The sequence below is a fragment of the Crassostrea angulata genome, chromosome 10 (assembly GCF_025612915.1).
Source record: "Crassostrea angulata isolate pt1a10 chromosome 10, ASM2561291v2, whole genome shotgun sequence".
NCBI lineage: Eukaryota > Metazoa > Mollusca > Bivalvia > Ostreida > Ostreidae > Magallana > Magallana angulata.
In genome coordinates this window covers 34840506-34855084 of record NC_069120.1, presented here as the reverse complement: position 1 = coordinate 34855084, position 14579 = coordinate 34840506, and the positions used below count along the sequence as shown (strand labels likewise).

Sequence of the window (14579 nt, the reverse complement as noted above, 5' to 3'; positions counted from 1 at the left end):
ATAATAAATAAATTAAATTTAAAAGATAAAAGTATGCCAAAAACATTCAAGACAAGTTCGACTTTGAGCTTGAACAGTATTTTGATGCTAACATTTCTATTCAGGGAGTTAGGTATCGCGTTTGCATTCGGTAAGTGCAGTGGGTTGAATGTCAATCTTATGAGAATAGCTATTGTCACGCATGCACGCGATTGTCAATGAATGTATACTATTTACCAAAACCAAATGGAAAGAAATGACTTCAACAGAGCTTTAACATTTGGTCAATACACACAGTTGAACGATTGGTTGGTCTCCATAGTGACACGTGCATTTATCCTCCAATAATGTACACTACTGTTATTATTTTGAATGCAATTAAAATGCAGTACTTTTTAAACAGTTTCAAGACAAATGACTCCTGTTTGTCTTCATGCATTGTTAAACCGATATTGGTCTTCGAAGACTGTAACTGTAACTTTTTGTCGACCACGGGTTAACGACCTGTCAATTGATTGTGGTACTTTATTCGAGCTTAAGTCACTCCTAAAAAAATCCAATCGATCTTTAAGAAAAAAACCCGCACGGGTTAACTTTATGTATACATGTACAAAGTGTTTTGACATAAAGGAACTATTCAAAAACCTCATATTCATTAAAAAATTCAGCTATTGGAAAAATTTAATTGAAAAAATACAATAATTATTCAATTATAAAGTGAAATTACTACATAGTCAAGGAAAACCTTTATCATGACATTGTTTTGCAACAAACAACCCATAATTTGCTAGAAAAAAAGTTAGAGTGTGAAAAAAGTTATTTTTCAATACGGTCGTGTTAATTAGGGAGTTGAACCCATCATATATGCAAACGAATCAATATCCCTCCCAATTCACTCCATGCATACAACAAGGTCTAATTTACAAAGTTTAAACATCTTTCAAGATGAAAAAAGTTCGCAGACGATATACTTCAGTTAGTAAAGGACCGATGAGAAGGTTGGATCCTGTTTTGTTAATTTACATGTGACAATTTTGTGAATAACCTATATATAACATGTACTTCAACACACGTATTATTAAGATCAATAGAATTCAAGTTCGAAAGAACGAAACTCAGTTCAACATTAAATTAAACTGAAGGCTAGATTTGAGAATTTTTTTTAAGCAAGAGGGTCGTAAATAACAAAGAAGGTTCGAAACTTTCGCGAAACAGATACTAACGATAATATAGCAAGTTACTAATGACCTAATTGCTTAAAAAACCCAATAAACTGCAAACGAGCCGTTGCAATAAAGTAACCATCGAGTAAATAGGTCGTTAACTTTTGATTAATTATCAGATTATACATCGACGGACAACTAATGAATTTGAATATAATTGTAACTTAAAGTCGCAGAAACCTTTGGTGAGTTGTGTGATTTTATATGCCATCAAACTTAGAAATACAACAACAAAAAAATCCAGGACTATTCCAAGAGCCGCATAATGACAATGTTTTTATTCTTCGGAGAGATTTACGAATCCATTGTGATTCAAAAAGTCTGGGTTATTATACCAATACATCACCATCTTTCACTTATCACTCAGCCCAAATCACTTTCTGTGAGAAATAATTTCTCTTATTTTGACAAACGAGTACAGGTCAATTCATCCGAGCCGCCATCTTTGTAAAGGAATGAGGCAGAATTGTGAATTATTTCCATCAATCTTTCATTCTTTCAGACATGATCAGTCAAGAATATTAAAAATGTATTCTCTCTGGAATTGGCAAAATAAAATGACTAATGCACTTATGATTGGAAAGCGTAATAGAATTTTTATTTGTTACAGAGAACATTCATAAGTTTGATGCAAGTTGTGATCAAGAGTGCTTCAACAATTCCTGATACCTTGGGGAGGAAGAAGGGGGTTGGGGGGGGGGGGGGGTAGGGAAACGTCTGCCCTCCCATTATTATGACCGAAGTTGAAATAATTCCCTTCTTATTCTTGATTTGAACTTAATGACTGAACTTAATGCCCCCCCCCCCCCCGCAAAATTTGTGTGGTTATTTTATTTGTGGATAATGTAATGGTTTGTTTAGTAGTTAATTAAAAGAATATTAATATCTACTGTTAAATGTTTTCATTTCTTTTGAAATCTGATTGTGTTCACACAGATGCTAACAAATCTGATTTAAGTTCTCACCAACTTGAATCCATTTGTCCGCGTATGTCTCCGCAAGCAAGAACCGTCATTCTTTCATGAACCGTTATGTAGTTTAACGAGGCCCGAGCTAGTTCGCGTTTTCGATCTCATTGCGCAGCTCGAATGGTTTCCGGTTGGCGTTTTGCTCTCGCTTTCGTAATATGTAGAATAGATGGAGTTTAATCTAAACGTAAATAATTACTTTCTTTTAAACATAAAATAAATTAATATTGCATATTTTTAGCAGTTTAACCTAGTTTGACACAACGAATTAATTTACGACTTCTTCAAGTTCTTGTCACTTTACGGCATTGTTTACATTGACACCAGACGACTGTCAGACAGGCCGTCGATCTTCGACTCGAAGATGGTTAACAGAACGAAAAAAGGAAGGTTTTTAAAACCGACACAGGTTGCACGTTATAATCAGCAATTGAAAAATTTACACAAATCAAGTGAAGAATGTGACCAGCTCGTAAATCTTGATACTTTCGTGCCTTTATTTGATACTAAATCTACTCCTGCTGCGGGCAGCACTTTAGATGATCATTCGTATATACAGTCAACAGGTTCTTTTGATGAAATTAATGAAGCATTTTTTAGTGGAAAATTAAGAGCTTTAGACTTTACAAGACATGTGGTAGATCTGCAAGCATTGTTCAACAACATGAAATGCGTGGATTGCGCAAATGTGTCATTGAAGTTCAAGGATGCTGTGGGAGTTTTACCAGCTGGTATTTGTGAGCACTTGGTGATAAGGTGCTACAACTGTCTTCGGTTTGTACAAGTTGCCATGGGAAAAACACATTCATCACCACATGGTCAACAGATATTTGATGTAAACACCAAATTAGCAACTGGTATGTATAATATACATGTATTTAACCTTTTTTTTAAATACCACATAAAATTTCCACAAAATAAAAAGTGAAAAAAAAATTGAATCATAATGAAAATTAAAGAAAAACTATTCAATTATTATCATCAATTAAACACACAATTAACTTATTTTCTAAAAATCAAAATAATTTAGTTTTTTATGTATGAGAGAGTCTAAGAGAGAGAGAGAGAGAGAGAGAGAGAGAGAGAGAGAGAGAGAGAGATCTGTATGAACAGTAGATATTTTATTGTAAAGTATGCAAAATGTGATTGTGCCTATTTTTTGTAAATTTGAAAGCTATACTGGCGTGCGACCAGTTCTCGCCGAGTATCATTTCTCGCCCGTACATTGTGATGTCATTTTATGAACACATAAAATTATAAACGAAAAATGACGTCACAATGTACTGGCGAGAAATGGTACTCGGCGAGAACTGGTCGCACGCCAGTACAATTTATGTATTAGGGATATTCACCATTAAATTTTGATGCCTTTAAATTTTCTGCTTTTACAGTTTTGCTATACACATTCTAAATTTATAGGCATGTACCATAGTGGAATTGGTCCAGTCCAACTTAACAACCTTTTCACATCAATGAACTTGCCAAGCATCAGTGAGAGCCTGATAAGAAGAAGATGTGATGAAGTAGGGCATGTGCTGGAAGACTTGGCCGAGGAATCTACCAGTAAAGCTCTATGTGAAGAGGGGCATTTATCAGCCACAAGTAAGCATATTTGAACTTTTTCTAATGAACATGCATGTACATTTAGCTTTGACACTGTTGAAAGTAAGATTTTTAAATCAATTAAAGTTAACTTAGGTAAATATTACATCACAAATTACACATTAAGGCCAAAAAAAAATTATTATAGTTATATATTTTAGTTTTTTATCAATGAAAACACATTTTTGCACAAATCTATTAATGTAATGGTATATACCGCCACCCAATCCTATCGCTCACCCAAAATAAATAATTGGCCTAATAAAAGATTCAATGCATTCTAAATGGAAACAAAAATGAAAATCTAAATGATACAACTAAAGTAAAACCTAATTAAACAAGGGAACTCTCTCTCTCTCTCTCTCTCTCTCTCTCTCTCTCTCTCTCTCTCTCTCCAGCTTTCCTCTGTATAATTACAGTAAAAAATGGAATTGAGTCATTCTGTTGTACATTAATGTTTAACAATATTTATCAATATTTTTAGACAGTATTAAGTCCACTGGAATAACAGCTTCTGCAGATGGTGCTTACCAGAGAAGAGGATCAGGAAGATGTTACAATAGTCTGTCAGGTAAATAACAAATGTCGATGTATTACATAAAGTTTAGTGTTATTTTTAATTCCTTTGTAATAAGACACAACATTTTATTAGAACTGACTGCTCTGCATGTACATAATGTACTGTACCCTACAGTGATCAGTTGGTCTGTCAATCTGTCCATTTATGAATCTTTGTTTGGGGCGGAACAAATCTTGCTTTTCCATAAAGGCCAAACATATTTTTTTATCTTGTTTATGATTCAGAAAGTAATTTTTTGGCAGATCAATATATATAGATTATTACATGGCAATTTTTATATCGCATCCTATATTAGCCCGAGGTCGCTGTATATCATCTCTGATAAACTTCTATGGAATTTTTTGCGCCGGCTGTTTGTATACCAAGTTGACATTAATTGACGTACTATTTGACGTCATACTCGGAGATCGAAGTTGAAGGACGCATACCGAACTCTACATCATAATAGCCGATAATTAACGGAAAGGGTTGTGATATAACATACGAAGATTGCCGGGTTTATATCACACCCCTAGGCGAATTTACTGTTTATATCGCACAGGGCGGAAAAGGGTATATTTTCTATAAGTATAAGATATATTAATAATGATTATACATGCAGACTTATTAATGCTGTGTGAATATTACAGGCACTGCAACTCTAATTGGTAAAAGGACTGGCAAAATTGTGGGTTTCTCTGCTAGATACAAAAGATGCAGAAAATGTGATGTGGCGAAGGCGAAGCACAGAACCCCCAACAAGCATGCATGTAAGAAAAATTGGACTGGCACCGCGAAATCTTTGGAACCTGACATGATTGTAGAAATACTTAAGGAAGTCAAAGACAAGAATAATCCTGTTGTTACACTGATTGGAGATGACGATTGCACAGCTTTCAACAGAGCAAGGTGTGAAGTTAGTTCTTGCATTGAAAAGTTAAGTGACAAAAATCATGTGAAAAAGAATATTTCCAACAAACTCTATAAATTAAAATCAAAACACAAAGAGCTTTCTGTTAAAACGATTACGGCCATAATGAAGAGTTTCAGCTACATGCTAGCACAGTGCAAGGAAGACACGGACAAAATAGAAAAATCTATAGACTCTGTTGTTCTTCACCAGTTTGGTGACCATGTAAAATGTGGCGAATGGTGTAACATGAAGGAAAACCCAACTGCTAGACACAAGAATCTTCCATGGGGAGCAGATCTACAGAATGAAAAACTGAAAACTGATTTATTGACTTTGTTCAGAGATCTTGATCCCAGCAAGCTAAGCAGACTAGACTCTAGCAACTGCAATGAAAGCTTTAACAATACATTAAGATCTAAGGCTCCAAAAGACAAGCACTACAGTGAGAGTGGAAGCTTGGCATATAGACTTTCTGCAGCTGTTTGCCAAAAGAATGAAGGCTATAGCTATGTAGCAAAGGTATTAAAACTTTGAGTGGAGCATTCTCTTTTTTTTAGGACAAAAATCAATGATGATGTACATGTAATTATGAAATAATTTTCATTTTCTTGTTTTAATAATTGAGTGCTATCTTTTAGGTTCATGAGAAGCTTGGACTTAGTCCTGGGACAGCAACAACCTCGCTAGCCTCCATCAGAGACAGAGATGTTCATAGCAAAAGAGAAGTTTCAAAAACAAAAGAATTCAAGGTATATAAAAATAATATAGATGAATTTCATACAAATTTTCTTTAAGCTTACACAGCAAAAAAACCCTCAAAATATACCATAATTATGGTATTAAACTTCATATAGGCATAGATGTATATGTACGTATGCATGCATGATCAAACCTTTTCATTAGTAAAGATATATAGAAATTGTTTATACATGTAATTAAAATCTATTCATTTGTTACTTTACAAGATGACAATTAGATTGGTTTCTTTTTGCACAGTTGCAACGTCAAAAACTAAAGAGTGAAAGGAGTGGAGAAACTAGGAGCCAAGAAGTCAGAGAGGGTGACAGCTACTCATCAAACCTTTTAGGTGATTTTACTTAGTAATTCTATAAGAGTATATCTATTTTTGATTGATCATTTAGATATTTAGCCAAAAGTATGATCTTATTACCGGTATATACCACTATGCAATCAAGGTTTAAGGGAAGGTGAGGAAAACATTAGAGTTGCCAAGTTTGTCCTGTGACTTTCAAATTTTGGGTGCAGATTCCAATCTGACTCATACTTTATACACAATGTGTATTTGGTGGGCAGTATAATTTGAACAAAGTTTCTAGTTCAAATGTGATGGTGATAGTAGTCTTATGTGTAAGTTCCTTATCTACTATATAATTATATCAGTGATACAATTATAATACATTTATTGTAGGAGACACACCTGACCCAGATATGGAAGTAATTCCTGGACCATCAGATGTTTGTAACGCCAAAACAATTGTATACTATGATCTGGAGACAACAGGATTGAGTATGTCTACATTTGTACATTAATTTATATAGTTATTAGCTCACCTGAGCTGAAAGCTCAAGTGAGCTATTATGATCACATTTTGTCTGTCGTCCGTCTGTCTGTCTGTCCATTTGTCCGTCCGCCTGTCTGTAAACTTTTCACATTTTCAACATCTTCTCAAGAACCACTGGGCCAATTTCAACCAAACTTGGCACAAAGCATCCTTAGCCTAAGGGGATTCAAAGTTGTGAAAATTAAGGACCACGCCCTTTTGCAAAGGGAGATAATTAGGAATTTATGAAAATTTTCGAGAAATTTTCAAAAATCTTCTTCTCATGAACCATAAGACCAGGAAAGCTGAAACTTGTGTGGAAGCATCCTCAGGTAGTGTAGATACAAAATTGTGAAAATCATGACCCCCGGGGGTAGGGTGGGCCACAATGGGGGGTCGAAATTTAACATAGGAATATATAGAGTAAATCTTTAAAAATCTTCTCCTTAGAAACTAATCAGCTAGGAAAGCTGACACTTGTGTGGAAGCATCCTAAGATAGTGTAAATTCAAAGTATGTATTATGTATTATTGTACATTGTCCAGATAGTTTGTATTATGACTCCATTAAGCTGATTTTATCATACCTATTGTTTCTAAGGTGAGCGATGTGGCCCATGGGCCTCTTGTTATATTAACCATGATTTTATGTTTCTTAACTATATTGAACAAAGTTTTTACGTATACTTCTGTTACTCTTAAAGATAATATAGAAGCTATAGAAAAATCCAAAATGATAAATGTGAACCATTCAATCAATCAATCCGTCAATTTACAAATTATGTTCATTTGTTATTTTGTTTGATTTAGAGTTTTGCTGTTAAATGTTAGTTTGCATTATGTTTCCTTTTTGATACAATATTATCTTGTTTTTATTTTTACCAATAGCAGGTCAACATCAGGAATTCTAGGATTTCTACAATCACATCACACAGCCTACAGCTCTTTTCTTTGTAGCTAGTTCATCATTTATTTGCTGGTATATTTCTGATCAATCATAGAAATGTTTTATAGCTCGATTAAACATCTAATAATCAGACTTCAAGCATAATATATAAGAAATTTATCACATTTCTAGCTCAAAATCAATGGATATCACTTTTTTTCATGCATAAAGTTGTTGACATACCAGTATTGTAGTAAATGTGTTATGTGGCTTACAACAGTGATATTTGTTGAACATATCAAAGTTAAACAAAAGATGTGGAAAAACATGATAGAAAGATCTCTCATGATTTGCGATGGCATATGAATTTTATCCAACTCGCTGTGTTTTCTATCCCCTTGCCAATACTAAGGGATAGAAACACAAGAAAAGAAATAAATAGCAATGTCGAAAAGTTCACTGGAATGTAAACTTGGTTGGTCACGTGACCAAAGGAAGGACTTCTCAGAAGATCTGATTATGTACCATTGCAACCAAGTTCATATCCCAGTGAACTTTTTAATATTGCTAATTATTACTTATATTAATTTACTTTTGAGAAAGTAAAATCTTTCTGAATTATGAACATAATGGTATCCTGTTTTTATGTTTTTGGATGTATGGGTAACCATTTCTCATTCCTTTTCTTCTCTTATAGGTAGAGAAAGCTCTATTATTCAAATTTCGGCAGTCTGTGAAGACCAAAAATTCAACAAATATGTCACACCAAGCCAGGACATTTCAGAAGAGGCCAGTAGAGTGACTGGAATGAAGTTTGATGCCTCAAACAATGAGCTGCTCCATAACAATGTAGCTGTGTCACACAATCATCCACTACAAGTTCTTTTGGACTTTATTCAGTTTGTTATGTTACTAGGGAAAAGCTGTGTATTAGTGGCACACAATAACAAATGTTTTGATTCTATTGTACTGTATAATCAGCTGAAATATTATAAAATATGGAACCACTTTTGTAAATATGTAGTGGGGTTTTGTGATACCTTGCCTTTTTTTAAAGTTGTGTATCCTGGTTTTGATTGTTATAAGCAAGAATATCTTGCTCAAAAAGTGTTGAATGAGTCTTATTCAGCTCATAATTCATTAGCTGATTCTGAAATGCTTCAGACCCTTGTGAAAAGTAGTGGGAAAGTTGATGTTTTACTCGCTGATTTTTTTTATAGTACAGTTCAAGTGACTAGTCATGGTGTTCAACCATCTGTAGAATCCATAGAGTATTTACAGAAGCAAAATGTCATTTCAAAAGCAACTTTGAAAAAGATCAAATGTTCGTCACTATCATACAACCATTTGAAACTTGCATTTGAAAGAAAAGGTTTTGATGGTGTGTTTTTCTTGTTTAGTGAAAAGACAAGTGATGGTAAAGCTAGAGTAAGCAGCAATTATAAAGTTGCAAAGAAGGTTGCTGAATTTTTTTCAAGTTTGCAATAAATATATATCATCATGTTGTATTTGTTAAAACATTTTGTGTTATTACATTTTATGGATATCAATCTTGTAATATGTCTGCATGTGTATTACATTAATTAAACTGTTGTCACTGTTATATCATCTCAATTCTGCCTTACTAACATGTTGTGTTTCAATGCAATCCAACCACACTATAAATAAAAATTTTCAAATGATTCGATCATTATTCTCCTACTGATTGTAAATTTTATCCATTATAAGCAATATTAGCTCTCTGCATGGGAAAAAAATCCATACACAAGATTTGGAAAAAATGGCCTCTTTAACTATGAATTGGGTTTTGAGACACCCCTCTTCATATTTCAAGAGGGAAACGCCTTTTTTCTTTTTTCAATTTTTGATAGAGGAAAATGATTTGAATGTAATATACATATCATTGAATTTCCATCCTCCAAAGTTTGAAAAAGAATGGCTAAAGATGACCATTCATTTTTACCTTTATATTGGATTTTGAGATGCTCCTTCTTTGTATTTTCAAGGAAAACACATTTTCTGCATCAGTTTTAAAAGAGGGAGAAATGTTCTATGTTCATATGAAGCATTGAATCTTCCATTTTATAATATTTAGCTTAGCATAAAACGTAAGTTCTGCAAAAGATGACCATTTTCACCTATATATTGGGTTTTAAGACGCCCCCTCTTTATTATTTTTAGGGAAACACCACATTATCTTCATTAAATTTGAAAGAGGAAGAACTGATGTGTGTTATATATGAAGCATTGAATTTTCCATCTTCTTAAGTTTAGCATAGCGTAAAAAGTCTTTCAAATGATGACAATTTTCACCTATATATTGGGTTTTGAGATGCTCCCTCTTCATTTTTTTAGGGAAACACCTCATTGCCTTCATCAATTTTGAAAAAAGAAAAAATGATGTGTGTTATATATGCAGCATTGAATCTTCCATCTTTTAAACTTTAGCCTAGCATAAAACGTTCTGCAAAAGATGACAATTTTCACCTATATATTGGTTTTTGAGACGCCCCCTCTTCATTTTTTTAGGGATACACCGCATTATCTTCATCAATTTTGAAAGAGGAAAAATTGATGTGTGTTATATATGTAGCATTGAATATTCCACCCTCTTAAGTTTAGCATAGCGTAAAAAGTCTTACAAAAGATGACCATTTTCACCTATATATTGGGTTTTGAGATGCTCCCTCTTCATTTCTTTTAGGGAAACACCTCATTGCCTTCATCAATTTTGAAAAAAGAAAAAATGATGTGTGTTATATATGCAGCATTGAATCTTCCATCTTCTAAACTTTAGCCTAGCATAAAACGTTCTGCAAAAGATGACCATTTTCACCTATATATTGGGTTTTTGAGACGCCCCCTCTTCATTTTTTTTAGGAAAACACCACATTATCTTCATCAATTTTGAAAGAGGAAGAATTGATCTGTGTTATATATGTAGCATTGAATATTCCACCCTCTAAAGTTTAGCATAGCGTAAATTGTCTTACAAAAGATGACCATTTTCACCTATATATTGGGTTTTGAGACGTTCCCACTTAACATTTTTAAGGGAAACACCCCTCATTTTATATTTATTTTCAAAGACGGAAGTAAAAGTGTTCATTTTGTATCAATTGTTCGATTTTCTACCCTCTAGAATTTTTTCTACATCAAAAGAAAGATACCAAATTTCCAGTTTCCCTATATAATGCATACAATTTTCCAACAAAATGAATACATATTTTGAGACTCCCCCTATTCACTACAATAAGGGAAACATGGTAATTTTTTTACATCACTTAATTGAAAGTGTGATTTAAAGTATCTACCATAGAAATAAGCAAATTCCACCCTACAGTATTTTAATTATTCAACTAGAATGGGCCTCGTTAATAGGTGCAAATTCACCTGAATAAGCAGCGTTGCTTTGCAATCTGATGACATTCGTGCAACATTATTTTCATTCAGAAAAACAAATTGACCCATAAATCGTATTATCACACACAGAATTTCTATGGCATGACACAGCCGTAATTATCACCAAAGGAAGGATCTATACCCTTGCATTCAGATCATCAGTGATTATGTATTTGGGCAAACTGATTAGAAATTAGGCTTAAAAGGTTTTACTTGAAGTTATTTACACAGCTTTGAATCAAATTTAAACCAACACAATCGTTAGGAAAGGGTCATTATTCACAGATTGTTTTTGCTGCACAATTTATAACGGCGGAATTTTTTTTTTGTTGCATAAGAAGCTATATGTGCAAAGTATGAAAAAAAAGTAAAAATGCGGGAGAGCGTTGAATATATAAGAATCAACTTTTATAACGAGTTTGGATCAAGCAAAAACATGGCGGTTTCAGTTGTCGCAAGACATTTTCAACGCATGACAAAATGTTGTTTAAATCAGTCGTAAGTCTGATTGCAACAGATGTTACATGTATGCTCAAGTTCACGTTAGCTATTGCGATTACCACGTTCGTTGATACATGTTTGCGACCCGCTGGAAATATATGTCGCCAAAAGAATGATTTCTGCTTTCTGCTTAACGTAGAATAACGTAACGTAACATTTTCTTACGTTTAAAAAAAACCACCTTTTGTTTGATGACCTTAATATTTACATTAATTGTACTTAACGTCGTATAAAAGTATACAGAACATATCAAACATGTTTGTCACCGACATCTTTTTGATGGAAGGGGGTAATTTAATTTGAACACATACAAAGAAGGAAATTATCAAGAGAAACTAAGAGTCTAAGATATCACTCTAAGTAACTGTATTGAAAATATTGAGTGTCTGAAAGAAACGTCTCAGTTCCAAAAAAAACTCTTTAGGCAAGTAAATTTAAACGTTACGCATGTGTTCAACACAAGTCAAAATACGCTACAGAAACGTTTTGTTTAATACTTTATGAATCCGCCTCTGGGTAGATAAAAGTAGGTTCACCTGCACAGAAAATCATTTGTGTATACACAAGTTTGATATGTTTACTATATATGTTCACTGTAGGTAAACACTCATAATTCTTCATAGAATTGGATTTTTTGGTTTATCGATTAAATTCATCGTATATATTTTTCAAAGTTAAGAACATTTACAGATTAAGACCTATTTCTAGAGTACTTTGAATTCGTTAAATTCATGTAGCTATCATGACGCCAAACAAAACAACTTTTATACCCGGCGTGCACTCTCCGCGAAAAAAAACCCCGCAAATAAAAACGGCTAACACCACAGAAAGGTAGCCCCATTTTTTAATATGAACACGTTTAATGTGTAGGTGTTGGAATGATGAAAAAAATGTTTTAATGCATGTGATTAACACTTACTCATTCTCCCCATAAACGTTTTAAGGAGGCCGATTTGGGTTTTTTTGCGGAAAAACTACAATAGCATAACTCTTTATTTTTTAACCATATGTAATTTAAACCAACTTTAGTTTATTTGCGAAGGTTCATGAAAATCGACCGTCTGGTTCTTTTTAGGGACCATCTCAAAATAGAGGTACATTTACTATAGGAATATATAGGAAACTGTCATTTTCCGCACATCAAAGCAGTTTTAAAAAATACTACAATAGCTTTTTTTCTCAAATTGTTATATATGATTAGTAATATCATTTCCTACCTTATATGTAAAAAACACAAAATTCTACCGTCTGGTTTTTAGTGAGGGCCATCTCAAAATATTGAAATGCACCAATTTTTGCTATATATTTGGATCATCACGAATGATGATTGGTATAAGGGATTCATTCCAAAAATGAGGAAAATGTCCTCGAGGATAGCATCAGTCTGTATTTAAAATTTCAACAGCGTACAATTTTTACTTTTACTTTTATGTTATTTCTTATAACGTACTCTTACAAAGTTTCATTTTATCATAACGTCATAAAAGTGCAATGGCGATGCGCCCCTACCGCACATCGTAAAAATCGTGTTAAAAATAAAAATTTCCTTAAAAATCTAAATATTTTTATTTGTATTTTGTTTATTGTGTTCAATTTTATAAATGATATCGAAAAAAATCATAAGAAGTATAAATCAACTGTATTATTTAAGAATGCGCAAAAACATGCGCAATGCAAACTAAAGTCGGCCTCCTTAAATACTTGGTCTGGAATACCTTCTATATCAATTCTAATTCAGCAAAAAAAAAATTCTAACTGCAAAGTTTGGAATGTGACTAAAAAATTTAAGGGATTAGAAAATTCGCTGCTTGAACAACATTATTCCCATTTCCATCGCATTACTTTAAGAATTAGAGAACGGGAAAATGAAGTTAGATAACAGAACAAACAAATCTCTCTTATTTTTATTGTCAACCTTGTGTAAACGCTCGCAAGAATGGTATTCCCTACGGATCCCTATAAAAGATTGAGAGGAGGGTATTTGCCAATGGCCGACAATAAAATATAGAGTGTTTTGTTTGTCTATCATCCGACGACACTTCGTTCTTGTTTTGCAGGATAATACGATGGAAAGGCATGACAGAGACACATCCATTACAAAAGATGACAAACATCTAACCCACTCGCTCTTGATGGCCAATCCGTATTGTTCAATCCTAGTGACGGTAATTGTCATCTGCCGATCCCAACAACCTAATTATTTTGGTGAAAAAATTTTTGGGGAAGAATTATATGATTCAAGCTGGTAGCATACTTAGCCTAGAACAGTACTTGCATTTTTATCAAATCAGTTGCAAAGCTCTTTTTTTTCTATTTTGATGTTAAGTCGCCCCTCTCTCTCTCTCTCTCTCTCTCTCTCTCTCTCTCTCTCTCAGATATACAATGCACACGTCATGGAATCAATTTCTATCATTTTAACGCGTCAGTGAGCTAATATAGCCAGACAACTATATAAACTAATAATGGCAAGAAATATGTTAAAAGGACAAAAAGTGACACCATGCCTGGGCTGACAAAGAGGTTTTATCAACTGTTGGAAATGTGACGTCATTAATTATGCCATTCCTATGAAAAAAGTACCCATTTTAGGACATATTGAATTTTGTGACCAAGAAATATTTTTTTTCATTTCTCAGAGGGCAAGATAGTATGTTTCAAAGAAATCGACCTAAAAAAAGAACCACCACCAACTCATATACATGTAAGACAATAGCAAAATTAATTATTGTAAATATTCGCTTAGAAACACTTTAATGGCTAACTGAAATGTTCATGAGACACAATGCACGTGAATTTTACAAAAGGATTGAACTAAATTCGATTTGTCTTTCTGCAACGAAGTTTATATATATAATAATTCCGTAACATAGTGTCCTTTCCAATATATTTCAATTTATCAAATATAATATACAACATGACTTAAGTAGTCCTGTTGTATATTTTATTTGATAAAATGAAATATATCGGAAAGGACAATAGTAAGAA

At 33.3% G+C, this 14579-nt stretch overlaps 2 protein-coding genes across 4 annotated transcripts in view; one reads left to right on the top strand and one right to left on the bottom strand.

The window, feature by feature from the left end:
* Positions 1 to 14579, bottom strand: part of LOC128167331 (voltage-dependent calcium channel gamma-5 subunit-like) — a 34614-nt gene that overhangs the window by 15771 nt on the left and 4264 nt on the right. The gene's annotated exons all lie outside the window — the stretch shown is intronic.
* LOC128167330 (uncharacterized) lies at positions 2251 to 9376 on the top strand. 3 transcript variants are annotated; one of them, XM_052832992.1, is made up of 9 exons: positions 2251 to 3027; positions 3590 to 3772; positions 4257 to 4343; positions 4982 to 5763; positions 5883 to 5993; positions 6241 to 6331; positions 6674 to 6772; positions 7697 to 7784; positions 8389 to 8527. In XM_052832992.1, exons 1-8 carry the CDS (start codon positions 2535 to 2537, stop codon positions 7714 to 7716), a joined length of 1866 nt encoding a protein of 621 aa, XP_052688952.1. In that variant the 5' UTR covers positions 2251 to 2534; the 3' UTR covers positions 7717 to 7784; positions 8389 to 8527. The 3 variants fall into 3 exon arrangements, with proteins under 3 accessions (XP_052688952.1, XP_052688950.1, XP_052688949.1); XM_052832990.1 differs by having other exon boundaries at positions 7694 to 7784; XM_052832989.1 differs by lacking the exon at positions 7697 to 7784 and having other exon boundaries at positions 8389 to 9376.